This window comes from Myotis nattereri, assembly GCF_964212035.1.
Source record: "Myotis nattereri genome assembly, chromosome: 15".
NCBI lineage: Eukaryota > Metazoa > Chordata > Mammalia > Chiroptera > Vespertilionidae > Myotis > Myotis nattereri.
The window spans coordinates 57,887,000-57,911,660 of NC_138090.1; the positions used below are offsets into that span (position 1 = coordinate 57,887,000).

Genomic DNA, 24,661 nt, shown 5'->3' on the forward strand with positions numbered 1-24,661 from the left:
ACCGAGCCTGTACTGCCTCCTGGGAGCCGGCGGGCTGGGCCGGCTCCCGTGTGTTTGACGTTAAACAACAAAAAGACTAAAAAATAGGGCCGGGCCGGTGAGGCTGGGAGGTTGAGAGTCGGCCTGTGAGCCCAGAGGGCACAGGCCCGGGCTGCGGGCTGCATCCCCGTGCGGGGCGTGCGGGGCGCGCGGGAGGCAGCCGCTGGGTGACGCCCTCTGGTCCCCGGTGCCTCCGGTGTTTTCTTTCTTCTTCGTGGCTGTTTCCCCCTCCCTCTACCTCCCCGTCTTAAATCGGCGAAAATACATTTTTAAAAAACAATAAAAATAGGAAACAGCCTCGGGGCTCTGGACAGCACGGCATTCTGGGATGGGGACCCCCGCCCCTCTCCCTGGCCGGCCTCCCTTCCCAGTCTCGGCCCCGCCCCGTCTGGCGATGCCGGTGACGTCTCCGGGCCGCCGAAGGGGCGGGGCCTGGGGTGGAGGCGGAGTCCGCCGACAGGATGGAGCCGACCCGGGGCGGGTTGCGCGGCGGAGGGGCGGGGAACGCGCTTTAAATGCGGCGCGCGCGCCCCGCCCCCAGGCAGAGACGACGACACGGAGGCCCCGCCCCTTCCTCCTGGACCTGGCCGGGCGGTGCAGGCGGCGGTGGGCGGACCCCGATGAGGCGCGTGCGCACTGGCGTCCGGCCGCGCAGCCCCCGCCTGGGTTCCGCCCCCGGCCGCGAGCCTGCCAGAGCGCGTGCGCGGCGGCGGCGGCGCCAGTTATTTCTGTCCCGCCCCCCAGCCGCGGCTCTTTCTGCGAGGGGCGCGCGGCGAGCGGCTGGTCGCGTGGCGCGCGTCCGGGGTCTCGGCGGCCATTGAGGAGCGGACGCGGGCGGCGGCGGCGGTGAAGCGCGCGAGCAGGCAGCGGGCGACCGGGCCTCGGCAGCGCCCCGCGCGCAGCGGGCGGCGTCCCAGGCGGCGCACGGCAGCGTCGGCCTCGCGGCGGCAGCGGCGGCGCCGACCCAGCCGTTGGCGGCGAGCGTGTCTGCGCCTGCGCGGCAGGCCCGAGCCCCTCCTCCCCCCCCTGGGCGCCCCCGGCGGCGTGTGAATGGCGGCCTCGGCGGCAGCGGCCTCGGCGGCGGCGGCGACAGCCGCCTCGAGCAGCCCGGGCCCGAGCGAGGGCTCGGCGGGCGGCGATAAGCGCGCCCCCGCCGCGGCCGCGGCTTCGACTGCGGCCCCTGCAGCGGCCTCAGGCTCGGCCTCGGCCTCGGCCTCGGCGTCGTCGCCCGCGGGGGGCGGCGGCGAGGCGCTGGAGCTGCTGGAGCACTGCGGCGTGTGCCGGGAGCGCCTGCGGCCCGAGCGGGAGCCGCGCCTGCTGCCCTGCCTGCACTCGGCCTGCAGCGCCTGCCTCGGGCCCCCCGCGCCGGCCGCCGCCAACAGCTCGGGGGACGCCGGGGCGGCGGGCGACGGAGCCGGTGAGTCCCGTCGGGCCCCTCCCCCATCTCCATCCCCGGCTGCGCGCAGGTTGGGGTTCGCGCTCAGCGCGGCGTCGGTGGGGGGACCGCCTCGGCCGCAGGACAGGGGTGGAGGCCGGGAAGTGCCGGGTCGGGTCGGGTCGGGTCGGGTCGGGTGCGAGCCGTGGGTTCTGGGCCCGGCGCTGCGATGGGGGCAGGGGCGTCTGCTTCCAGTTTGATGGAAGGTTCTGGCTCCGGCGGGAGGGGCGGGGCGGCCCTGTGTGGGGCCGAGGCTGGGGGCCGGCGGGGGAGGGCCGGTTTCCCGGCTGCGACCTGCAATGCCTGGCGCTTCCCCGCCCTCAGCAGTCGTGGACTGTCCCGTGTGCAAGCAGCAGTGCTTCTCCAAAGACATTGTGGAGAACTACTTCATGCGCGACAGCGGCAGCAAGGCCCCCGCGGACTCCCAGGACGCGAACCAGGTGGGTGCTGCCCGAGCCACCCCCGAGGCCCGGGCCCTGGGGAGCGGCACCCGCTCCGAGCTTCTCCCCCTGCGAGGAGGCTCTGCGCCGCCCCAGCCCCTTAGGCTGCCCGCGGTGTAACTGGGAGCCTTTGGGGGGCGCCCTGACTGTGCCTTCGCCCCCAGTGCTGCACCAGCTGCGAGGACAACGCCCCGGCCACCAGCTACTGCGTGGAGTGCTCCGAGCCCCTGTGCGAGACCTGCGTGGAGGCGCACCAGCGGGTGAAGTACACCAAGGACCACACCGTGCGCTCCACCGGTACGCGCCCGCGGAGGCCGGCCCTGGGCCTGCTGTCGCCGCTGATGACGTGGCTGCGGGGGGTGGGCCCTGGAGCTGCTCTGGGGGACAGGACTGCAAAGACCAGGGCAGGAGTGGGGGCTCTACTGGTCCAGGTGGGAGGGGCGCGGCCAGGGGGGGTGGGGAGTGGGTCGGGGAAGCCCCAGGGAGGGGAGAGCCGCTGGTGGAGGCACTGGCAGGTGCAGAGGCTGATGTGGGTGTGAGGACCTGGAAAGCGAGGGGCCTCCTGGACCTGGGGTGACCTGGCGCCTGGCACCTGGCTCAGGACTGTGGGCGAGAGGCCTGTGGCTGTATCTGCCTCAGGAGCTGAGAGAGCCCTCGGGCCGTAACCTTCAGTGAGTCCTGGAGGGTTTTATCTGCAAGGTCACGGGGCTAACACACCTCCTGTGGCTGCTGTCAGTGGCGTGAAGACAGGCCGGATGCCTTCCTGAGTCTGCCTTGGGTTCTGGTCTGTAACTCCCCACCAGTGGCCCTTCGGGAGTTGCCCTGGCTGCTCTGGCCCAGGACGGTACTGGTGGGGGAGGAGGGGGGAGGGAGGAGGGAGGTCTCAGGATCCTGGGGTTCAGGCAGAGGTCAGGGCGCAGGAGGAGGCAGTGTTGGAGGGACCCAGCCTGGCTGGCCTGTCGGGAGGGGTTGGTGTAGGTGGGATGTCTGTGGATTTGGGGAGGAAAGGACCGGATTCCCAAACAGCTTCCTCCTGGTGACAGGCTCTGAGGTGGGACAGGAAGGTGTCCCCATTGGGTGGTTTAATTGAGCTCCGCACCCTCCCTCACAGGAGGGGCCTGCACCTGTCCCAGCATCCAGGGCTGACAACTCACCTCCCAGCCTCAGGCTCACAAGGCCCCTGTGGGCCTGTGCTTGTAGGAGCGGGGAGGGCACCACCCCCAGCAGTGGTCTCTAGGCCCTGGTTTGACGCCTGTGTGCCAGAAAGCAAACATTCTTTGTGCTGGGCTGCCACAGCCTCTGGAATCCCCCCCTTGCTGGACAGCCAGCTGAGTGGAGGAGAAGGGGGGCTGTTGGAGGCGGAGAAGCTCCTGGTGTCCATCCTCCTCACACTGCATCTCCTGGAGGAGCTGGAAGTGGGACTGACCTGTGTGTGGGGGGTCTCAGCGAGGCTTGGGCAGAGGGTTTTGAGAGCAAGGACCTGGCCTCGGGGGCCTGGGCCCTTCCCTGGCCACCCTGGCAGGGCCCTCGGCTTCACAGTAGACGGGAGTGAGGCCCCCGCAGCTGGAGGTGCTGAGGATGCGCTGTCCTCACGGCACCCGTTCCCCAGGGCCAGCCAAGTCCCGCGATGGGGAGCGCACCGTGTACTGCAGCGTGCACAAGCACGAGCCGCTGGTGCTGTTCTGCGAGAGCTGCGACACCCTCACCTGCCGGGACTGCCAGCTCAACGCCCACAAGGACCACCAGTGAGTCCGCGGGGTGGGGCCCTGCCTGTTCCGTGCTCAGCGCCCAGGCTCACCTCTGTCTGCCCTCAGGTACCAGTTCCTGGAGGACGCCGTGAGGAACCAGCGCAAGCTCCTGGCCTCGCTGGTGAAGCGCCTCGGGGACAAGCATGCCACCCTGCAGAAGAACACCAAGGAGGTTCGCAGCTCGTAAGTGAATGCCAGGGCCATGGGGCGTCCCCCCGAGCTGCTGCCATCTGCCTGACCAGACCTAACCTGGCCCACCCTCCCCCAGCATTCGCCAAGTGTCCGACGTGCAGAAGCGCGTCCAGGTGGACGTGAAGATGGCTATTCTGCAGATCATGAAGGAGCTGAACAAGCGGGGCCGCGTGCTGGTCAATGATGCCCAGGTGCACCTACGGGGGAGGGTCCCGGGGACAGGCACCCTCTGCTGGCCCTGTCCTTGCATGGGGAGGGCCCTGGCCCTCTTCCCTCCTGACACACCCCTCCCCCGGGCGCAGAAGGTAACGGAGGGGCAGCAGGAGCGCCTGGAGCGGCAGCACTGGACCATGACCAAGATCCAGAAGCACCAGGAGCACATCCTGCGCTTCGCCTCCTGGGCTCTGGAGAGCGACAACAACACAGCCCTGCTGCTCTCCAAGAAGCTGGTGTGTGCTGGGTGCCCGTGGGGGCTCAGGCACCTCCTGCCGGGAGCTCACGCCCCTCCCTCCACCCTCAGATCTACTTCCAGCTGCACCGGGCTCTCAAGATGATCGTGGACCCCGTGGAGCCCCACGGCGAGATGAAGTTCCAGTGGGACCTCAACGCCTGGACCAAGAGCGCCGAGGCCTTCGGTGGGTCCTGGTCGTCCTCTTGCTGCCTTGACCGGCTCTCCAGGAACCGTGCCTCATGCGTGTCTCCTTCCTGCAGGCAAGATCGTGGCGGAGCGTCCTGGCACCAACTCCACGGGCCCTGCGCCCATGGCCCCTCCCCGGGCTCCCGGACCCTTGAGCAGCAAGCAGGGCTCTGGCGGCAGCCAGGTGAGCAGGGCCAGGGGCTCTGGGGAGGAGGGGGGGGTCCTCTGGGACACCTGCCCACTGAGGTCCATCTGCTCTGTCTGCAGCCCATGGACGTGCAGGAAGGCTTTGGCTTCGCGTCAGGTGAGTGGGTCTGGGTCTGGTCTGTGGGTGGGTGGGAGAGCTCCAGGGCGCCAGCTCCACCCACCCACCCACCCACCGTCCCCCCCTCTGTCTTCTGAGCAGATGACTCTTACATGAGTGCAGAGCCCCATGTGTCAGGCATGAAACGGTGAGTGTGGCTGTCCTTTGGAGCCGGTGGGCATAGGGATAGGTAGGGGTGTTCACACCAAGCTGCCCCCGCAGGTCCCGCTCAGGTGAGGGGGAAGTGAGCGGCCTCATGCGCAAGGTGCCCCGGGTGAGCCTCGAGCGCCTGGATCTTGACCTCACAGCTGACAGCCAGCCGCCAGTCTTCAAGGTCTTCCCAGGCAGCACCACCGAGGACTACAACCTGATCGTCATTGAGCGCGGGGCTGCAGCTGCCGCCGCCGGGCAGCCAGGGACTGCGCCTGGCACCCCTGGTGCCCAGCCCCTGCCTGGCATGGCCATTGTCAAGGTGAGCCCGTCCCCAGTTGACGTGGCTGGTACATAGAGGACCTCTGCTGAGGCCTGCACCCTGCTGAACCCCAACATCTCCTTGCAGGAGGAAGAGACAGAGGCTGCCATCGGCGCCCCGCCTGCCACCGAGGGCCCGGAGACCAAGCCCGTGCTGGTGGCTCTGGCGGAGGGCCCCGGTGCGGAGGGCCCCCGCCTGGTCTCCCCCAGTGGCAGCACCAGCTCCGGCCTGGAGGTGGTGGCTCCAGAGGGCACCTCAGCCCCAGCTGGCGGCCCTGGTGCCCTGGATGACAGTGCCACCATCTGCCGCGTCTGTCAGAAGCCAGGCGACCTGGTCATGTGCAACCAGTGCGAGTTCTGCTTCCACCTGGACTGCCACCTGCCAGCCCTGCAGGATGTGCCCGGGGAGGAGTGGAGCTGCTCGCTCTGCCACGTGCTGCCTGATCTGAAGGAGGAGGATGGCAGCCTGAGCCTGGACGGTGGGGACAGCAGTGGTGTGGTGGCCAAGCTCTCGCCAGCCAACCAGCAGGTGAGGGGGGCCGCTCCCTTGGCTGCTCAGCAGCTGCATGCTCCGCTCCCGTTTGCAACTGTGCTCTGATGAGTCCTGCCCGACTGTCCACAGAAGTGTGAGCGTGTCCTGCTGGCCCTTTTCTGCCACGAGCCCTGCCGGCCCCTGCACCAGCTGGCTACCGACTCCAGCTTTTCTGTGGTGAGTCCTGGGCTCTGGGGTGGGGTGTGGGGGGCCATGGCTGCCTGGCCTCACCTTTAGTCTGTGGCCTCTGCCTTTAGGATCAGCCTGGTGGCACATTGGACCTGACGCTGATCCGCGCCCGCCTCCAGGAGAAGCTGTCGCCCCCCTACAGCTCCCCTCAAGAGTTTGCCCAGGACGTGGGCCGAATGTTCAAGCAGTTCAACAAGCTGACAGAGGTGAGTCTGTGCGAGGGCTGGGGCTGGGGCTGGGGCTGGGGAGAGTGGGAACCCACCGCCCACCTGTGTGTGCCCAGGACAAGGCGGACGTGCAGTCCATCATCGGCCTGCAGCGCTTCTTTGAGACTCGTATGAATGAGGCCTTCGGTGACACCAAGTTCTCTGCTGTCCTGGTGGAGCCCCCACCGCTGAGCCTGCCTGGTGCCGGCCTGAGCTCCCAGGAGCTGTCCAGTGGCCCTGGTGATGGCCCCTGAGCCAGCTCAGCCTGGGTGTGTCCTGTCAGCCCTGCCCTTCCCCTCTGGTGGTCTGGCTCCCATTCCTTGGTAGCCCCATTCCCCGGCCCCTCACAATATGGTTTTTACTTCTGTGGATTTAATAAAAACGTCACAAGTTCCTCCTGTCCTGGTTGGTGGGGGCAGTTTTTCTGGGTCTGATCTCTGCCGACATCTGTCCCTCCCAAGCTCTGTGGGCCGAGTAGGGCCGGGGGCACTCGTTCCCAGCTGTCCGATGTCCAGGGAGTGGGAGGAGCATCCCTCTCGGCCCTGGTGATGGAGGAGCACCCTCGTTTTCTGGGAGGCCCCACACGAGGCTTGTCCTGCACTGGCCTGTGACCATCTGAGCTTGGTGGGCCGACTCCTGTTGGCCAAGCGGAGTGGGCACCACCCATCTGGAGGTGATGCTATGGAGGCTGAGGTGCTGGAAGCCTGGGAGGGGTCAGTCCATCCTTGTCCTCCCAGCCCCCCCCCCACCCCCCCAACACGTCTGGCACTTGATCCCTTGGGCAGCCACACTGACCCGCCCTGAGTGACTCCTGCCCAAGGGACCCCGGTCTGACCCACACGAGGCCAGTCACACAGGCCCAGGGACTAGTGTCCAATCGCTTTTATTGCAGAAGGGGTACAGCGAGCAGGCCCCTGGGAGGCCCAGAGCAGTCAGTCCCTCCGCAGGTTCTTGAGCCGCTCCTCCAGGTCTGCGTCGGCGTCCACCAGGGCGGAGGCCGCGGCCTCTGCTTTCTTCCCTCCAGCAGCCACACTGAGGGAGCCGCCGGTGGAGGGGAGGTCTGCAGGGAGAGGGGTTGGAGCCCCTGTGAGAGCAGCAAGGCAGAGGGGGGTCGGGGTGGGGTCAGGGCCCAAGGCCGGACGCACTCACTGGATAGTTCGTCTGTCAGGCTCAGTCCCAGCTCGTCCAGGACCTGGGACACCACAGCATCACTGGGGAAGGAGAACGCGGGTCAGTCCGTTGGGGGCCAGGCCTCCATCCCCTCCCCGACCTGGTGTCCACAAACCTCTCCTCTTCATCCTCCTCGTCTCCCATGGCATCGTCGATGGCATCGTTCATCATCTCCTCCTTCATGTCCATGATCTCTGCCTGCCTCTCGAACTCCATCATGATCTTCTGGATCTGGGGCAACTTCAGCTGCAATGGGGGGAGGGTGAGTGTGGCCCCGAGGTGTGGGGCGGCGAGGGGGACGGGAGGGACGCACCTGTCTGTTCATGGTGCCCATGGCCTTGGTGACACCCTTCATGGCTTGCGCCATGGAGTTGTTGGACTTGAGTGTCTGGATCTTGAGGGACACGGCCTGGATGTTGGCCCGCATCAGCACGAACTTGCGCACGTAACGCCGCGTGCGCACCAGGTCCTTGGCCATGATGCGCACAGCGTCCTGAGGGGACAGGTGGCAGGGAGCCACGTTCAGTGGAGAACTTCCGAGGCCTCCCCGTGGCTAAACCCAGTGCTCACACTGCTCCCAGCAGCCACTGCACGGCTCCTCACTTCTCGGACCCTGTGCCTGAGGCCCCCCTTAACACATTAAGTGCCCAGAAGACAAAACAGCACCCGTTCCGAGTTCCCATGTGGCCATGAACCTGCTGCCCTTCCACCTCTCCCCAGGCCTGACCCTCAGCCCCCAACCCCTTCCTGGCCTTGCCCACATCCCAGCTCACCCAGCTCCTCAGCCACCACAGGCTCCCCGCTCGCTCTGGCTCAGGCAGGGTCAGCCTGCGTCTCCTGCCATCAGCCCTTCCGCTCCCCCTCCCCTCCCCACACCATCACTTCTCATCTGACATGTGCTGCCTGGACCGCCACCCGCTCTTCATCTTCATTCCTCAGGCTTTGCCTCGGGCATCACCTCCAGGGAGGCGGCCCTATGGGCCCCCAGACGGGGGAGCCGAGCTCACCCTTCCCTCCGCTTTCCTGGAAGCACCTGCCTCCCTGGAGGTGATGCCCGCCGGCTGCTGGCCGCCCTCAGTGCCCAAGCACCTCGCCCGGCGCCCCGCCTCCGCCCCGAGCTCACCATCTGGCCCTGCTTGGCCATCTTCTTGATGTCCGCGATGATTTTCTTCTCCTGGGTCTCCAGCTTCTGCCGCTCACGGTCCAGCTCCCGCATGGCGCGGTTCAGGGCCCGCTGGTTCTGTCGCAGCAGCTCCTCCGGCGTTTTTCGGCGCCCAAACAACAGGTCCATGGCGGCGGGGCCCGCCCCTGGTGGGAAGCCTGGCTGCGGTCGGCATGGGGCGCAGAGCGGCGGCAAAGGCAGCAGGAATGGAGGGGCCAGACAGGAGGCAGTGTTCAAGGCGGGGAGGGGGAACAGGGAAGGAGGCTGAATGGAAGCCAGAGCGCGCGGCCTGAAGTCTGGGGGTGGGTGCCCCTGGGGCACCGGTGACAGCAGGGTGCGGACTGAGCGCGACCACGCCAGCTCCTCTCCATCGGCGCCCGGAGCCCTGCAGCCGGGTGACGCCGGCTGTCTCGGGGGGAGACTGGAAGGGGGCGGTCAGGGGTCCCCTGGACGCTGGGCTCAGGGCAGTAGTGGGGGCCCCGAGTGCCGAGCTGACAGTGTAGGGACGCCATTCCGATCGGGAGACCTGAACGCTTAGGAAACCCGGTTGCGGAGGGTAAACGGGGGGACGCGGGGGGCGTCGGGGGCCTCTGCACCAACGGGGGGCGGGGCCCCGCGCGCCGACAACAAGGCGGCTGTGGGCGCCCGGACCGTGAGGCCAGGGCCCCGGGAAGGGCGAGGCCCCCTCGTACCTGGCCGCCCACGAGCCCACCCGGGACCCGAGGCCTGGTAGGGGCCACTTACCGAAGCTGGGACGGGAACCCGCTTCCGCTTCCGGGTTACGAGCCTCTCGCTCGAATCCCGTGAGCGCCCACCACCGACAGCCCCTCGGTTCAGTCGCCTCTGCCGCCGCCGCCGTTTCCGGATTAAACGCTCTGACGTCGCAGGCCCCGCCCACCCCCGGAAGGCGAGGCGGTAAAAACACGCACGCGCTCTGCCGCTGGCCGGCGCTCAGGCGCATGCGCCCTGGTTCCCATTTCCCCGCGACCGGCGGAGAGTGTGCACAGGTTCGCCCAAGTCGAGCCACGCCCGGAGCGCGGGACCCGCGGGTCCGACATCCCGCCACACCACGCACCGAGGGGCGGCTAATTCAGGAACTCGGACTCCTCCCCGATTTCCCCGGCTCTCAGGCACCCGGTCGCAGCAGGCAGCCCCCCCCCCCCCCCAAGGCAGAGGGGGCGGGGCGGCGACTGGCAGCGGGACCCGAGCGGAACGGCCCCACCCAGCCCTCAGCACTGGGCACCCTGGGACCACACTCTCGTCCCAGGAGCCTAGGTGGACCTCGCCCGCCCTCCCGCCCCACAGAAGGAAGAGGCGGAGGCCATGCAGTAACATTCCCCTTTAATAGCCTGGCGGGACCTCCACTGGTGGAGGAATGGGGTGGCGGGGCCCCAGCCACCCAGTCCCCTTGGCCACCCACCCCAGAGCCCAGAGTGGGAGGCTGTGCGGCACCCAGCGGGGGGCTAGACAAGCCAATTCATTTCCCATCGCTGAGCGGGTCGGGCGGAGGCAGCTCCGACCTTAATCACATGGTGGTTAAAAAAAAAATAACTAGGAGCCGGTGGCAGGAAGGGGAGGCAAGGCCAGGGCGTGGAATGGCCCCACATGCTGCCCCATCCCTCCACCTGTGGCCCCCAATAAATATTTGTAGGGGACGCCGGGGCTGTGGCCCTGGCAGGGGTGGGTGTGCGCCGACCCTATTTCAGGCAGCGCTCAAAGTAGGTGGAGCCGATGTAGCCACCGCGCATGGAGCGCTGCACGTTCTGCTCGAACAGTCGTCGGTTGTTCTGCAGGACCTCAGCGGCTTCCTTGTTCAGTGGGTCTTCAGGGTTGGGCTCCTGTGGCCAGTAGGAGGGGGGGGTCAACAGGCCTGAGGGGCAGAGGCGCCCACCTCTCCAGCCCTACGCACCGCCCCTACTCACCAAGAAGAGATACTGCAGGCCATAAATTATGGAGTTTATCGTAAGGACTGGCTTCCAGTCCTCTCTGTGGGCAGAGAGCATGAGGTTCAGGGGCCGGTGGGGGGGCGGCTGCCACAGGCCCTGCTGGGACCGGACAGGTCAGGCCCAGGGCACAGGACAGGGTGGCCAGGAGGCCGGGGGGAGGCGCACACAGAGCAGCACCGGCCAGGGAGACAGTCAAGGTCAAGCCACAAGGAAGGAAACCAATGCAGAGGCACAGGGACACAGACCACAGCGGGAGGAACGGGCTGGGCACTGGCTCAGTGCGAGGCCGTGAGGGGCCCGGCCGGCAGGGCAGGGAGAGCGGGGGGTGGGGGGCCGCGCCTTCACCTGAGGATGTTGAGGCAGACGTTGCCCTCGAGGTCGATGTTGGGATGATAGACCATCGTCTCACACTTCACCTTGGGGGGGTCGTGCGGGTAACCCTGGCCCACCTGGCTCCGGGAAGAGAGGGGAGGTGGAGAGGCGCCCAGCAGGGTCTGGCGGGGCCTCAGCCGTTGCCTCCTCAGCCCACCTGAGACTCACCTTAAAACTGAACACGAACTTCCCACTCTTGTAGAAGCCCTGCGAGGAAGAGAGGAGGAAGGCCCTAGCGCGCGTCCTGCAGGGCCTGGCAGGTGAGCCAGGTCTCCCGCCTCAGGACGGGCCAGGGCCCAGCCAGTGCCTGGGTGTGGGGCGGGGTGTGTCCTCACCTCATCAGGACAGATAACCAGCTTGAAGTTGAGGAGGTCGTCCGGGTCTGAGAAGCTGATGTCACACGTCTTGGGCAAGTTCAGCTCGTTTATGTCTGGGTTCGTACAGCAGAGACGGGGAACAAAGAGGCAAGGAAGGGGGAGGAGAGAGGAGGGTGTTCAGCAGGCCCCAGGGTCCCTCCCGGACCCTGGGGCTCTGTCCCGGGCTGTGCCCCACATCCCCAACCCTCTCCCGATGCTCCCCTCCCCAGTCTGCAAGCAGGATCTTCTGGATCCACACACACCCCAAACATGCAAATTCAAAGGTGCCTGTGGCCTAGCATCTGCCGAGCGTAAACTCCAGGCCCTCTGGACCCACAGTCCCAAACCCCTTTACTCAACAGCTGGGCCCCCCAACCCAGCTCCTAGCAGCCCCACTCCCAGGTGTTCCCCAAAAGCCTCTGACTGCCTCAAACCCCAGGATCCGCAGCCATAACCCATTATCTAGCGGACTCTGCTGGCCCCCACCTGTCCACCCAAACTCAAGGACCCTGCCCCTCTTACCCGGTATCACCCCCTCACCAATCCCGGGTCCCAACCATCCCTCCTCTCTTCTCCCTGCCTGTCACCCCAAACCCAGCTTCCGTTTTGACCCCCCCCCCCCACCCGGGAGGCCCCGGCCTCCCACCTCCACCAGTCCTGTCTGATCCTCTCTGGCTTCCCTAGCCCTGCCTCCTCCTCCTGTCACCCAATCAGACCACATGAATCCCAAGCCCTGAAACCTGCTCCCCCGTCTGACTCGCATGTTCCCGGGGACCCCAGCGCAGCCCACTGCTCTCCCCTCTCCTCTGCCTGCCATCCAGGTGCCCGCCGGACCCCCGCCTCGGTCCCCAATACCAGGCGCCCGGCTTTCTGAGCACCCCGAATGCCCCATCCGGTGCCCCCAGTCCCTGAAACGCCGCTGACTGCATCACCCCACCGCTGGTCCCCATCACCCAGGCCCTGACCTCCGACCCCACCGACCCCCGCGCGCGCAGTGCCCCCCCGCCGACTCCCTCGCCACCCCCCCGCCCCCGGTCCCGGACTTCCGACCCCACCCCACCCCCCGACCCCTACCCTTCTGGATCCGCAGCTGCGCCGCCGACGCTTTCTTGCTGCTGCCCTTGGTGCCGCCCGCCGACTCCTCCTCCTTCTTCTGCTGCTTCAGCGAGAACAGCTTGATCATCCTGCTGCCGCCGCCGCCGCCGCCGCGGGGCCCGGGACCCCGGCCGCCCGGCCCCCCGCCGCTGCCCGCGCCGCCTCCGCCACTCGGACCGGCCGACGCGGCCTCCTCCGCTGCTGCCGCGGCCCGTCCGGCCTGCCGCGCCGCTCCGCGCCCACAGCGCGGCCCGCGTCGGCTCCCGTAGTCCGGCTCCGGCCTGGCCCGGCGCCTCGGCCTCGCTCGGCGGCACTCGGGCCGACTCGGCTGTCCTCGGCCCGCTCGCCCCGCCCCCACCGGCCGCTCCCTCCGCCCCCTCGCCCGCTCCGGTCGCTCAGGCCCCGCTGCGGCCGCGGCCGCGGGCTCCCTGGGCCGCACCGCCTGTCCGCTCCCTCGCTCCCTCCGTGAAGAGGATGCGGCTCGAGGTGAAAGGAGGCGGTGGCGACCGCAGTGGCGGCGGCCGTGTCCTGGAGGAGGCCGGCTTCCGCGGCAGCAGCGGCTTCGGCGCGGAGGTCCGCAACGGCCTCGGGCGCCCCACCACTTCGGATATTTCCGCCTCCAGTCCGCGCTTCGGCTCTTCCCGCCCGGCCTGCGCTGTGCGCCTGCGCAGCCGCCGCGGTCCCCGCCCAGCGTTCGTCAGCGACGGGGCTGCGTTCGGGTTCCTTCGGCTGGGCTCGAGTATTTCCGCTCGTGCGGGGCGTCCCTCGGTCACTTCCGGAAACGTTCGAGGTTCCTGGCAGGGGACGGTGTCGCCGCCATCTTTAAGTGGGGCAGATGCAGTCCGCCTCACTCGCGCTCCGGCCATTCCCACTTGCCCTACTGCAGACCGCGGCGGGGGGTGGTCAAATGAGGCCCTTGTCCCGGAGGTCAGACAGGGGCATGGTGATGCCGGGGACAGGGCCTGGGGTGAGGCCAGGGGTGTTGTCCGGAGGGTAAGGGATGGAGCACCCTCATGTCCCATTGCAAACCCCAGCCACCCGCTCGCGGAGATGCTAGTTGAGCTAAAGTAACCAAACACCTATTGTACCAGAGAACGGTCAGCACGGTGAAGTGTTATGCAGTGAACTTGGGGGGCGGGGTCCCGCGGCGCCGCCACGGGCGCGGTGGGCGGGCCCAGCTTCTCCCCCAATCACGGCTCAGCTAGCTCCGGAGGGCGGGAGGCAGTGACGTGGGTGGTTCCGCAATTTCCGGCGTCACCGCAGAAATCTTCCGGCCGGTGAGGAGGTGGGTCGCGAGCGCAGGACCCGGGTGGGCAGCTCTAGCGGAGCGCCCGGAGCATTGTGGGAGACGCAGCCCGCCGGTCTCAGGCGCGCGGATCTCAGCTCCGCGCAGTCGCCCGGACGTCCTCCTCGTCCTCGGACGGACCGGCATCCACCGCACACCCTCCCTCAACCGGCGAGTTACCGCGGCCTCGGCGGAGGCTGTGCCCCGTGAGTGCCGGGCCCCTCGGCGCCCGGGCCCCCTGGACTGACCCCGGCTGTGTTTCTGTAACGGCCCCTCCTCCCGGCCTTGCCGTCCTCCCTGCCGCCGACCCACAGGCCCCCTCCAGCCCCAGGAGAGCGGGGTGCTGGCGATGTGCGGGGGTGCACGCCGGCGTTCCCAGGCTGCAGGCGGGACTGGTCCTGGGAGTCAGGGGTATGCCTCCCCGTTCTTGCCGGCCGCCCTGTTCTTGTCGTGTTGGTCTCCTCGGGCGGGTGGATGACCATCCTTTTCCCAGCCAGAGTCTCAGGGGTGGCGGTTCTGGCCAGCCTGGCCCGCGTGTCCGTCTCTGGGCATAGGGAGTGGGTGCCTTGGAGAGGTGACGCTGGGCTAACGTCATGGCTTCGACTCAGCCGTGCAAACAATTCTGGGCAAAGGAGGCCATGGGGGCCGGACCAGGGAGGGAGGGTGGGAGGGGGTGGCCGGACTGAGGCGGGGGCCGGATTGGAAGCGGTGCAGCAGCGTCTTTTGGCCACCGGAGGTGCAGAGGGCACAGCCGGTTTGCCTGTGTAGGGGCCCGAGCCCTTGGGAGGCAGCAAGCGCTTGGCACCTGCAAAAGCCTGGCGGGAAGGCAGGGCCCGATGGAGAGGATGAGGGTGGACGTGCAGCGCGGGGGTGGGAATGCCCGCTGGAGGGCTGGGAACTGGCCTGGGGCCTGCCCCCACCCTGTTCCCATAGGAGGATGCGGGAAAGTCTGCAAGAATGTGTATTTCCAGATAAAACCTTCCAGCTTTTTCACCTCAGGGATGTCTTCCCAGGTTTAAAGTTTGACAAACACACGCCAGGCCGTATCTGGGCTGCTGGGCACCGGCTTGCTTCTTCTGCATCCGATGAGCTTTGCCAGCCAAGGAGAACTAGGCCTTCCAGGCCCACCCGGCACCGGGCTCGGGCAGCGGGTGTGTGTGTCTTGTGCAAACTGCACTGGCGTCCTAAGAGGAGGCACCCACAGACGTGCTGGCGCTGCTTGGAGCCCCCTCTTGGGGGGTCACGGCTCTCGGGGACCGCGAGGTCGCAGTGGGAAGGGTGGGTGTGTGGACTTAGTGGTTGGAGAGGGACCCGCGCGGAGACCCAGACCAGGTTCCTTCTGCTGTTTATTGAGCATCTACCGGGGCTGCGGCGGAGGCCTCACAACCCGTGGGCAGGTGTACCGTCCCCGCCCCGCGTGGGCACAGAGGCTGAGGTGGGCCGGGTCGGTGAGCGCCCTACTGCACGCTGTGGGCGAGCTGGGCGCTCTGGCCGGAGCACTTCTCGCGCCGGTGGGTGCGCAGGTGCTGCGTGAGGTTGACGCGCTGCCGGAAGCGCTGGCTGCACTCGGGGCAGGCGAAGGGCTTCTCCCCGGTGTGGACCCGCAGGTGCTGCGTGAGCGTGGGCCGCTGGCGGAAGGCCTTGCCGCACTCGGCGCAGGCGAAGGGCTTCTCCCCCGTGTGGATGCGCTGGTGCTGCGTGAGGTTGACGCGGTGCCGGAAGCTCTGGCCGCACTCGGGGCAGGCGAAGGGCCGCTCGCCCGTGTGCACCCGCTGGTGCTGGCTGAGCTTGGTGCTGTGGCTGAAGCGCTGGCCGCACTCGGCGCAGGCGAAGGGCTTCTCCCCCGTGTGGACCCGCAGGTGCTGCGTGAGCGTGGGCCGCTGGCGGAAGGCCTTGCCGCACTCGGCGCAGGCGAAGGGCCGCTCGCCGGTGTGGATGCGCCGGTGCTGCGTGAGGTTGGCGCGCCGCGGGAAGCGCTGGCCGCACTCGGGGCAGGCAAAGGGCCGCTCGCCCGTGTGCACGGCCTGGTGCTCCAGCAGCGCCGCGCGCCGCGGGAAGCTCTCCCGGCATTCACTGCACGGGAAGGGGCCCGGGGGCTCGGGCGCACCGGGCGGCGTGGGGGGCCCGGCGCCCGGGCCGGGAGGGTCGCCGTGGGTGCGCCGGTGCTGCAGCAGGTTGGCGAGCTGCCGGAAGCTCTGGCCGCACTCGCCGCAGCGGAAGGGCTGCTCGCCCGTGTGCACGCGCCGGTGCTCCTCCAGGCGCGCGCTGCGCACGAAGCCCTGGCCGCAGTCGCTGCAGACGAACGGCCGCTCCTCCGTGTGCGTTACCTGGTGGCGCAGCAGGTGCGAGCTGCGGCTGAAGCTGCGGCCACACTCGGTACACACAAACGGCCGCTCTCCCGTGTGGATCTTCTGGTGCCGCACCAGGTTGCTGCGTTGGCTGAACACCTTTCCACACACGTCGCAACGGCCACCTCGCACGATGCGGCCCGTGCCCCGGTGGGGATCCTTGTCTGTGCGGTCCCGCTCGTCTCCCGGGTCTTTGGGGGGCGTGAGCGCATGCGAGGAGCCACCTTGTCGGGAGCGTGACTGGCGTTGGCTCACAGCGCCCGGGCTGGCAGACACGCTGTCCATCTGGGGCGCAGACCCTGCATTGCACAAGGGGACCCACTCGGTGACAGCCCGCCGTGCCCGGGGCATCCCAGCCCTGGGTCCGCAGTGTGAACTGGAGGCTCCTGACTGACCAAGGAGGCAGAGGGCCGGGCCGGGGCAGGGACTGTATCTGTGCAGCTTCCCCGGGGAGCGACAAGGGGACGGACCTGGCATGAGGAGGAAGCCTGAGAAGCCGGACAAGCTTTCCGGGTCTCACTTCAGTCTGCAATCACCACCTTTCTGGAAGGGCTGTGGTGCAAGGTGGCGCTGGCACCGTCCGGGTGGGCGAGAGCCTTCAGAAAGCACAGCGCTGAGTGGGCCTCTGAGGGGCAGTGGGTGCCTGCAGGCTGTGGGTGCAGGAGTCGGGGGTCTTCTTGGGAACCTGAATGTTTGTGCTGCGACCTGTGCACGGCACAGGGAGCCCTGGGCCTGCATGAGATCGGACGGGGCGTGGAGAGCAGGAGATGCTGGGCGACTGGCCTGGTGCAAGCAAAGGCCACTGAGCAGCAGGGCCGGAGCAGAGGAAGCCCAGAGGAGGTCAGACCGACGAGACCGCGTCGCAGCGGCTTCAATGGCAGCAGGAAAACCCTAAGTTATCAAAGGGCAGCTAACCCACATAAAAGGAGATACCTGCACAGCAAAAGCTACTTAAGAGTAAAAAATAAAACAAACGAGAATCAGAAACTGCAGGGGCAAAGGTCTAATTAATCTAAGAATTCTAGTAAACCGACACGAAAGACCAACAACCTGATCCGTGTGGGCAAAGGATGCCAACAGGGAAGGAAACGTGACGAACACTGAAATACCACAAAATACGCGTAGTCCCTTCTGTACCTAAGAGCTGCACGCACCCACGGTCTCCCACCCTCACTGCAGACCAGGCCTCGGCGTGCACTGCTGGTGGACGTAGACGGGAAGCCCGTACTGCCAGAGACGCCAGATGGCACCTTCCCCACACTGGTCCTGCAGCTGTGTTCCCCCCGTGAAGTGACCTACGCACTTGGTTTCTCGGTTCATCACTGGAAAGTAACCCAAACGCCAGCAGGAGCCGGGACGGACGCAGTGCGCACAGTGGGGCTCTGCAGCCGTCCAAGGACGGCCTGGCTGCACGTGATGCCAGGCGTGGAGCAGTGCATTTGAGCGTGTTTGCTCCTGTGTGCACGCGCTCTGGAGGACACGTCACGCTGGCTGCGGGGGAGCAGGGCTGTCACAGGCAGGGGGGGCTCACTGAGGACTGCCTCTGCCTTTTGAACTTTCTAACGTGTGAGTTACTAGGAATATTCTCGTGGTGAAGGTGCTGGCTACACAGACAACACTCCCTGGACGTGCCGGGGAGCAGCCAGGAGCTGATGGGGACCCGTGTTTGAAGGTGGGCGCTGCGGCTGTCTAGGGAGTGCAGCCTGAGGAGAGAAGGGAGCTGTGAGGTGGTGCTGCCGGTGGGCTGGGAAGACGGGCGGTGAACTGAGAAGCAGGCCCAGCTAGAGGGGGAGTCAGCCGCGTGGCACAGGCTGGGCCTCGCTGGCAGCTGAGAATTAAACAGCAGCAAGGGCAGGTGCCCGATCCTGCTCTCGGCTCCAAAACACGGAACGTGACTTAAGAACACCGTGGGCAGTGCCCAAGGAAGAAAGGCCGGCTGGTGAGACCCAGGATCCACAGCTGGCGGTGAGCTATAGAGCCTGGGCTGAGGGTGGGTCCGGGGTGGGTCCGCCCCGGCCACCCACAGACCTGGGCTGCAGAGGGAGCGCCCCGGATGGGCTGGGGCCTGGGTGCACCTTCACGGCAGGGTTTCGATGGGCCCCGTGGCCACCCCTCACCGGGGACTAGGCTGAGGGCAGGGACCAGCGAGCTGCCAACCGTGCAGCCAGTGGGAGAACCCAGCCCAGCACACCGAGCGAGCTAACCAGTCTGGGGAGGAAGCGAAATTATTCCAAAGCCTCAAAGGGGGACCAGCATCTCTGAAACAAAGACATGAAAGGAGAGTGAGTTGGATCCTTGCTGGTGACACAGCAGACGGGGACGAGTGGAAAACAACTGAAATTTGCTCCATCCTGAAACAGCACTAAGACGACAATAAAATCCTTTTTGTTTTTCTTTTAAGGCATCAAATCCCCAAAGATGAAGAGAAAAGGAAACACCACTGACGTTTTGTCCTCTGGAAAGCCGAGGGGCAGATGACTGTAGAGACTGGAGAAGGCGAACATCAAGTCAGCAGCGGGGGAACGAACAAAATCAACCTGTTTTACCCCAAAGAAGATTCAGAAAGTTCAGGAGTCGGAGGTACCAGGCACATCTGGCCGTTCAGGGTGAGGGGTGCCATGCAGGTCAGGGAGACTGATAGCAGCTGGGCAGGGCAAGGGCAAGGACCAGCTCTAGGCTGTCTGCACAGGATGCTGAGCGGACAGCGGGCTCTGTTGTTGCTTGGATTCTGGGTCTCCTCCCATCTGGCAAAAGGCTGGGTTGAGGCAGGAGACCAACTGAGGAAGTTAAGGGGTTAAGTGAAGTCACACTGTGTGCTAAGCAGCAGCCTCTCCTGGGATATTGGCAGAAGGCTGGAAGTGCCTTCTTGGGGGGCTCGGGTGTCCCAAACAAGCCAGAGTACCCGACAGATCCATCACTGACACCCCCTCTCCCCACTCATATCCCCCAAGATGTGGGTCTTGGGGAGTGATGCCTCCATGTCCTTCCCAGCCCCTCACCCACCTGCTCAGAGCCCCCAGATTGGTGGTCCCCATCTTAAACGTAAGCAGACAACTTGGAGGGAACAGAGACCATATTGGGAGAAGAAAACCTAGAACAAGTTACTGCTATTCTCAGAGAAATAAGGAAAGACACTGTAACTGTGAGGACAACAGGAAGTGGCTATGAAAACGAAAGCTCAGGGAATGGAACCTCCTGGAAGTTAAAACCAACGAGCAGATACGAGCGTCTCCGCGGAGGGTCTGGAAGATGTCAGTGAAGGACTCTGGACCACAGAATACAAAGAAAGGGACGACGGTCAGAGTGAGAAGAACGTTGGAGTCAGAACGAAACAATGAGAAGGAAATCAAAGAAACCACTCCAGCCAGTGTCCCACGATCGAATGTGCTTTTCAGATGGGTCAGGCTCACCAACATGTGATAGAAAAACCTGTGAGCGCGTTAATAAAATGAATCCTTTATCTGGCAAGCTTCCGTGTGACGGGGCGTGTAGACGGGTGTGTCTCCGAATGCTACTTGAGTCCCACACCAGAGTTCAGAGCGAGGTCTGAGAATACGGGAAGGAACCAGGGAGGAGGGGTCACAGAAACAGGAAGAGAGACCAGGACCTGGGTGACGGCCAGCCTCGGGCTGAGTGCCCAGTGGACACCTGGGAGATTGGTGTGACCCCCGCTGTGCTGCCTGCCCCCGTCTGCTAACCTGTCCTTGCCATTCCTGACCCTCCCTATGCCGACACTCCAGTTTGGCCATGGGATGCCAGAGCCGGGAGGTGTGGGCTGGGGAACAAGGCCCGGGTCTTGGAGGCGTCACTGAGGTGGGGGAGCAGCTGGATGGAGGGGCGTGCGGTCAGGGGAGAGCAGGGCTTTTGAGGCTTGGAGATGCTGAAGGTTGATGCTGCGAGGGATGGTCCAGGGAGTGGGGAGCAGGGCTAGGACTGAGATAGGCAGATAGGTTTCTGCCCACACAGGGCCTGCCCCACTGTGCCCATCTTCACTCACCTGGGGAGGGGATGCCCCCAGCTTCCTCTTGCCACGGGGCCCCAGGGTGTTCCCTCCACGAGGAGCCCTCAGGCTCAGTCTTGCTGTGGGGAGAGGCCTGGTCCAGCAACATCCCACAGTCCTGAAACCACAGTGGTCACGGCTCGTCTTGCCCCGCGAGGCCCAGGGAGGGACCTCCCAACCTCCACCCGTTGAGGCTCCTGGCCTGTGGGGCTCACCTGGGCCTCAGGCAGGAGCGTGAAAGCGGCCTCCTGGGGGTTGACCGGAGCCTCAGAATCCAGAAACTCTGGAGGGGAGGGATGGGGTGAGGGGTCCCACGGTTCCCACCCCACGGCTCTCCCCAGTGGCACGCTGGGTACTGGGATCCAGGTGGGGAGGGATGGTTGCAGGGTAGCTCCAGGGGCCTCTGGAAGGCCCAGGAGGAGGTGGCTCAGGTCTGTGCCCTGCACGCCTGTGTGAGATCTGGGCATACAGACAGTGAATGTGGGAGGGGGGCACTGCCCAAGGGACCACAGGAGTGGTGGAGGGGGTGGCCAGCTGTGGCACCTGCCCGGGAGGTGTGCACGGGAGGGTCAGGCCCCCAGCACTTTGGGGTCCTCCCTCATCTACACCCACCCATACCCCCCTGTAGCTGGTCAAGCGGAATGAAGTTAACTAGAAGAGGACGTTCTGCCAGGAAAAGGCGGGGGCCCGCAAGCGGGGCCACGTCAGAACAAAGTCTTGCACACAAGACTTATTGTTCAGAGGCAGAATTTCCTTGAGGTGAGAAATAGTCCATGAGGGCATGGAAAGCCAGGGAGGGTGCACTGCTGCAGGTGGAAAGGGTCTGTGTATAACAGAGGAAATGAACAGTGTCATGTATAACTTAGCTCTGATGATCCCATCAGCATGCCTGTTAGTCACTGTCACTTGCTGTACCCCATTGTTATTTGCTGTGCTCCCCAAACAAAAGCCCTGAGAGCTTTGGGGGCTTTGCTACTTGCTTGACTAGCAATAGCCCTCTGCTTCTCTAAACTCAATCCTGCACGCCAAGCTCATCTCAGCGTCACCGTTCACAAAGAACATCAATACCCCCCAGCCTGCTGTCGCCTCTCCTGTGACTGGCTGACGTCCCTCAATGGATCTCCTTGTGGAGGGAACCCGCACGCCTCCCCCACGCGGACACCCCAGGAGCTTGTCTCATGCCAGGGGAGAGCATGGAGACAACTGACAGTCAGGCTTGGCTGGGGGGAGGGGGCCATGGCCCACCCATTAGGTGCCTGGCCCAGTGGCTTCAGGATGTCCAGGCCCAGCTCCCAGGTCCATCCAGTGAGGCCTTGGGCCCTGCCTACCTTGCCTGTCCTCAGCTGGGTCCTCAGGCTCCTTTTTCACCTGAGGGCTCGGTGGTGACCTCTGCGTGGTGACCTCTGTCTCAGGCCCAGGTTCCGTAGTCTGAGGCTTGGTTTGCTGGAGGGGCTGGAAGTCGGAGGGCTCCACCTTCTCTGACAGCACCTCCTGCCCCTGCACCTGGACTGTGACCTGGGGAGGTGCCCCGTCTCATTAGGGGCCCCGTCCATTAGGAGCTGGGGCTGGACCCCAATGCAGGACTTCAAGGTCTGGACTAAGTAGGTCCTTCAGGGAACCCATCCCCTGGGGAATGCGCAGGGGGTGTCCTGTGTCGACACCCGCCCTGCATCCCTCCCTGTGTCCATGACCCCGCATGGGACACGTGTCCAGCAGAGCACGGCACGCCCCATGTTATGTTCAGGGCAACCGACTCACCCATCTCCGGGGTCCTCCTGGCTCCAGACGCAGCCCCTCCACCAGGGCCACGGCCTCCTCGGGGCTGCCCGGCCGCTGCCCTCGCACTCGGGCCTGGATCTTGGGGGGCAGCGCGCTCAGGAACTGCTCCAGCACCAGCAGCTCCAGCACCTGCTCCTTGGAGTGCACCTCCGGCCGCAGCCACTGGCGGCACAGCTTCCGGAGCAGGGCCAGGGCCTCTCCGGGCCCTGCTGCCTCCTCGTAGCGGAAGTGCCAGAAACACCAGCACGCAGCCTCTGGGCCGGGATCCCATGGGGTGGCCTCCTCCTCCTCCTCCTCCTCCAGCTTCACCACGATGGGGCTCTCGTCCTCCGGGGCTGTGTGCCCTGGGGAGCACAGTGCTGCCAGCCTCATCAGAAAGATGGCTTGGCCCCGAGGCTACTGCTCACCCTGGGGACGGATGGGATGAGGCTGCTGCAATGACAGCGGAGTGAATGCTTATTGAGTGCTGACTGTATGCTGTGCTGTCCCATCCTCAGTCCTGCCTGGGGGAAGGCCGATAGGACACTGAGGCTCAGGGAGGTGATCACAGGCCCTGGAGGAGCCACCAGTCCCTGGCCTCTCTAGCTGGGCCTGCAGAATCTCTGGTCACCCCCAGCCCCAAAGAATTCTTAGGCTCAGAAGTCACCTCTTCTCTCCCCTAAATCCTGCTTTCCTTTTTTTTAAAATTTTTTTTTATTGATTTTTGTACAGAGAGGAAGGGAGAGGGATAGAGAGAAACATCAGATCAGCTGCCTCCTGCACACCCCCTACTGGGGATGTGCCCGCAACAAAGGTACATGCTCTTGACTGGAATCGACCCTGGGACCCTTCAGTCCACAGGCCGATGCTCTATCCACTGAGCCAAACCAGTCAGGGCAATTCTGCTCTCTTTCTATGTATATCACCTCATCCCTGCCCTGTAGCTCTCCCTCTCACAGGTCATTGTCACCAACACCCACCACCCGGGCATCAGCCCCATTACCGCCCCTCTAAGCCAGCCCATCATTGCACCACCCCCACTTCCACCCGGTCTCAGACCACTCCCCTGCCGTCTTGGTTCCACAGGGCAGTCTCCCTGCACCTGTCGCCCCCAGCACCTGGGCCAAGTCACCCGTGTGGCTCAGCCCCCAGGTGGCCTCCTCCCCCAATTCAGCTCCCTCTGAGCCCTGCTTATCACGCCGTGCAAATCACGGTCTCCTCAGCTTCCTGACAGGTGGACGCGGGAGGTGAGAGGGGAGCTTCCCGGGGCCCACACCAGCCCTGCGACCACGGACCGGAGGCTGGTCTCGGTGAATGTGTCATCTGCAAATAAGGACGACCAGCATCCCCCCCCCCCCCGCCCCGCCCTCACTCCGCTGCTCCTGCAGCTGTTAGGCGCGGGCTTTGTGCAGGACTCTGTTCATTAAGGGTGTGGAATCGGTTTCGGAGGCCGCCTGATCCTGTGAGCCAACCCTCTGCTCCTCTAGGTCCGAGGTCAACCCCCAAAACCCTGGAAGAAAGTTGGACCATCGTCCAGCCAGCCGGGCCTCGCGGAGATTCCTGGACTACATTTACCAGAAGCCTCGGCGGGCAACTTCCGCTCTAGGGAGCCAGGCAGGTCCAGGTGCCGCCATGGCAACCGGGGGCGGGGCTCCCGTCGCCATGACAATGCGGTGACTGACGGGCCTCGGCGACAGCGCCGGGCTCGCCGGCAGGGAGCGCCCAGGTCCCTGTCCCGCGTTCCCGGTCCCGCAGGGCGGCCGGAATCCCCGGTGCCCACCGCCACCCGTCCCCGCCCTCACCCCCACGCTCAGCGGCCGCTCTCCTGAGCATGCGCGCTCGCAGGCTCCCCTCCCAGCTGCACTATGTCTCCCGGGGAAACTGCACAGCAGTCCCAGCGCCTCCGGGCCCTTCCCCAGCCCTCGCCTCTGTTCCCACCCTGTTCCCCGGGGTAGCGCTGTTCCCAACCATCAGGTCACACTTCCGGCCGCCGCTTCCCGTGCTCCCCGCCTCTGCTCCAGGCGTCTGGGGCCCCAGCGACGTGCGCAAGCCTCTCAGGGGGGAACCCGCGGCAGCGCTGCCTTCCAACCGCGCATGCCTCCCACGCCTCCCGAGGATTAGCTGCTCTGCTCCAATCACGGCCCTCGCTGAGACGCCTCGGCCCCGGTCTCCACGGCAGCCCCTGCGGAGATTTGCGGAGGTGCACCGCCCGCACACCGGTGGGAGGAGAGGCTGGGCCCGGAGCTTCCTGGGAGGTGTAGTCAGCCGGCCCTCCCTGCGCGCGTGCGCATCGCGACGGTCGTTCCTGTTGGCAGGCGGTAGGCGTCCCTGCGTGTCCATGGTAACCAGTGGAGCCGACTCTGGTCCAGCGCAACCCGGGGCGTCAGAAAAGCCTGAGTAAGAGGAATGAGGGCGTAGGGAGGGGACTGGGATAAAGAGGGGAGGGGCGAGGGGGGAGTGAGGGGTGACTGACCGGGTGCAGGGAGGGACCCAGAGTTTGCAGGTGAGAGGCTCCAGTCTGTGAGCAGACAGAAGACAGCGGGGAAAGGGCTCTGCTCTCTCAGACCTAGAGAATGTGGTGAGAAGCCAGCGGGTCGGGGATTCAGGCCCTGGGAGGCCGGTGGCCAGAATAATTAGCAACAGGGAGCGAGAGCAGTCAGGGGTGGGAGGGAGAGAAGGGAGAGAGGAGAGGGACGAGAAGTGCAGACATGGAGAGTCAAGGCACAGACAGGGACACAGGACGACACCAGAAGGGAGAAGGAGACAGAAATCAGAGGCACAGTAAGATGGACTGAGGTTTGCAAGGACTAAGAGAAGGTGACAGCAACAAGAGAGAAAGTTGGAGGGAGACTTGTGAGGAAAACTCACCCAAAACTTGACAAAGAGAACAAACATGACCGGGAGCCTGTGTGACTCCCTCAGCAAAGCAACTGTTTCCCGCTACTTTGATCAGAGTCCAGCTGCTAAGTTGCAAAG

The 24,661-nt window shown here is 65.6% G+C and overlaps 4 protein-coding genes and 1 long non-coding RNA gene across 9 annotated transcripts; 2 read left to right on the top strand and 3 right to left on the bottom strand.

Annotated features, from left to right (window-relative positions):
• Positions 1-1,077: 1,077 nt before the first annotated feature.
• On the top strand, positions 1,078-6,593 carry TRIM28 (tripartite motif containing 28). Of its 2 annotated transcripts, none has more exons than XM_081107245.1 (16): positions 1,078-1,456; positions 1,799-1,914; positions 2,079-2,211; positions 3,524-3,659; positions 3,729-3,845; positions 3,931-4,045; positions 4,157-4,303; positions 4,375-4,489; positions 4,566-4,675; positions 4,759-4,795; positions 4,898-4,943; positions 5,018-5,267; positions 5,355-5,795; positions 5,889-5,975; positions 6,056-6,193; positions 6,271-6,593. In XM_081107245.1, the coding sequence occupies exons 1-16, from the start codon at positions 1,090-1,092 to the stop codon at positions 6,445-6,447; spliced, it is 2,532 nt and encodes an 843-aa protein (XP_080963371.1). In that variant the 5' UTR covers positions 1,078-1,089; the 3' UTR covers positions 6,448-6,593. The 2 variants fall into 2 exon arrangements, with proteins under 2 accessions (XP_080963371.1, XP_080963372.1); XM_081107246.1 differs by having other exon boundaries at positions 1,080-1,456; positions 1,802-1,914.
• A 469-nt stretch (positions 6,594-7,062) lies between these two features.
• CHMP2A (charged multivesicular body protein 2A) lies at positions 7,063-9,658 on the bottom strand. The gene is made up of 6 exons (XM_081107279.1): positions 9,270-9,658; positions 8,487-8,687; positions 7,677-7,856; positions 7,479-7,609; positions 7,343-7,404; positions 7,063-7,253 (listed from the first exon to the last, which is right to left on the bottom strand). Exons 2-6 carry the CDS (start codon positions 8,652-8,654, stop codon positions 7,126-7,128), a joined length of 669 nt encoding a protein of 222 aa, XP_080963405.1. The 5' UTR covers positions 8,655-8,687; positions 9,270-9,658; the 3' UTR covers positions 7,063-7,125.
• A 191-nt stretch (positions 9,659-9,849) lies between these two features.
• UBE2M (ubiquitin conjugating enzyme E2 M) lies at positions 9,850-12,957 on the bottom strand. The gene is made up of 6 exons (XM_081107281.1): positions 12,274-12,957; positions 11,179-11,273; positions 11,012-11,050; positions 10,817-10,920; positions 10,448-10,511; positions 9,850-10,363 (listed from the first exon to the last, which is right to left on the bottom strand). Exons 1-6 carry the CDS (start codon positions 12,380-12,382, stop codon positions 10,223-10,225), a joined length of 552 nt encoding a protein of 183 aa, XP_080963407.1. The 5' UTR covers positions 12,383-12,957; the 3' UTR covers positions 9,850-10,222.
• Positions 12,958-14,912: 1,955 nt separating this feature from the next.
• Positions 14,913-23,895, bottom strand: MZF1 (myeloid zinc finger 1). Of its 4 annotated transcripts, none has more exons than XM_081107259.1 (6): positions 23,624-23,895; positions 21,686-22,138; positions 21,256-21,442; positions 20,143-20,210; positions 19,925-20,045; positions 14,913-16,226 (listed from the first exon to the last, which is right to left on the bottom strand). In XM_081107259.1, the coding sequence occupies exons 2-6, from the start codon at positions 22,076-22,078 to the stop codon at positions 15,037-15,039; spliced, it is 1,959 nt and encodes a 652-aa protein (XP_080963385.1). In that variant the 5' UTR covers positions 22,079-22,138; positions 23,624-23,895; the 3' UTR covers positions 14,913-15,036. The 4 variants fall into 4 exon arrangements, with proteins under 4 accessions (XP_080963385.1, XP_080963383.1, XP_080963386.1 ...); XM_081107257.1 differs by having other exon boundaries at positions 23,654-23,822; XM_081107260.1 differs by having other exon boundaries at positions 21,686-22,135; positions 23,665-23,778.
• LOC308530569 lies at positions 17,061-19,393 on the top strand. The gene is made up of 3 exons (XR_013996866.1): positions 17,061-17,892; positions 18,329-18,507; positions 19,045-19,393. It is a non-coding gene; the product is annotated as an uncharacterized lncRNA (long non-coding RNA).
• Positions 23,896-24,661: the final 766 nt, after the last annotated feature.

Excerpts from the sequence above, each read along its gene's own strand:
- UBE2M (XM_081107281.1), bottom strand. The coding sequence starts at position 12,382 with ATGATCAAGCTGTTCTCGCTGAAGCAGCAGAAGAAGGAGGAGGAGTCG. Across the intron at positions 10,512-10,816 it reads GTCTGCCTCAACATCCTCAG|AGAGGACTGGAAGCCAGTCC; the intron begins GTGAAGGCGCGG and ends CTCTGCCCACAG. Across the intron at positions 10,364-10,447 it reads GCCTGCAGTATCTCTTCTTG|GAGCCCAACCCTGAAGACCC; the intron begins GTGAGTAGGGGC and ends TACTGGCCACAG.
- MZF1 (XM_081107259.1), bottom strand. The coding sequence starts at position 22,078 with ATGAGGCTGGCAGCACTGTGCTCCCCAGGGCACACAGCCCCGGAGGAC. Across the intron at positions 21,443-21,685 it reads CAGGAGGACCCCGGAGATGG|GTCACAGTCCAGGTGCAGGG; the intron begins GTGAGTCGGTTG and ends GCACCTCCCCAG. Across the intron at positions 16,227-19,924 it reads TGGGGGCATCCCCTCCCCAG|GGTCTGCGCCCCAGATGGAC; the intron begins GTGAGTGAAGAT and ends TGTGCAATGCAG.
- CHMP2A (XM_081107279.1), bottom strand. The coding sequence starts at position 8,654 with ATGGACCTGTTGTTTGGGCGCCGAAAAACGCCGGAGGAGCTGCTGCGA. Across the intron at positions 7,610-7,676 it reads TGGGCACCATGAACAGACAG|CTGAAGTTGCCCCAGATCCA; the intron begins GTGCGTCCCTCC and ends CCCCCATTGCAG. Across the intron at positions 7,254-7,342 it reads CCTGACAGACGAACTATCCA|ACCTCCCCTCCACCGGCGGC; the intron begins GTGAGTGCGTCC and ends CTCTCCCTGCAG.
- TRIM28 (XM_081107245.1), top strand. The coding sequence starts at position 1,090 with ATGGCGGCCTCGGCGGCAGCGGCCTCGGCGGCGGCGGCGACAGCCGCC. Across the intron at positions 1,915-2,078 it reads ACTCCCAGGACGCGAACCAG|TGCTGCACCAGCTGCGAGGA; the intron begins GTGGGTGCTGCC and ends CTTCGCCCCCAG. Across the intron at positions 6,194-6,270 it reads AGTTCAACAAGCTGACAGAG|GACAAGGCGGACGTGCAGTC; the intron begins GTGAGTCTGTGC and ends GTGTGTGCCCAG.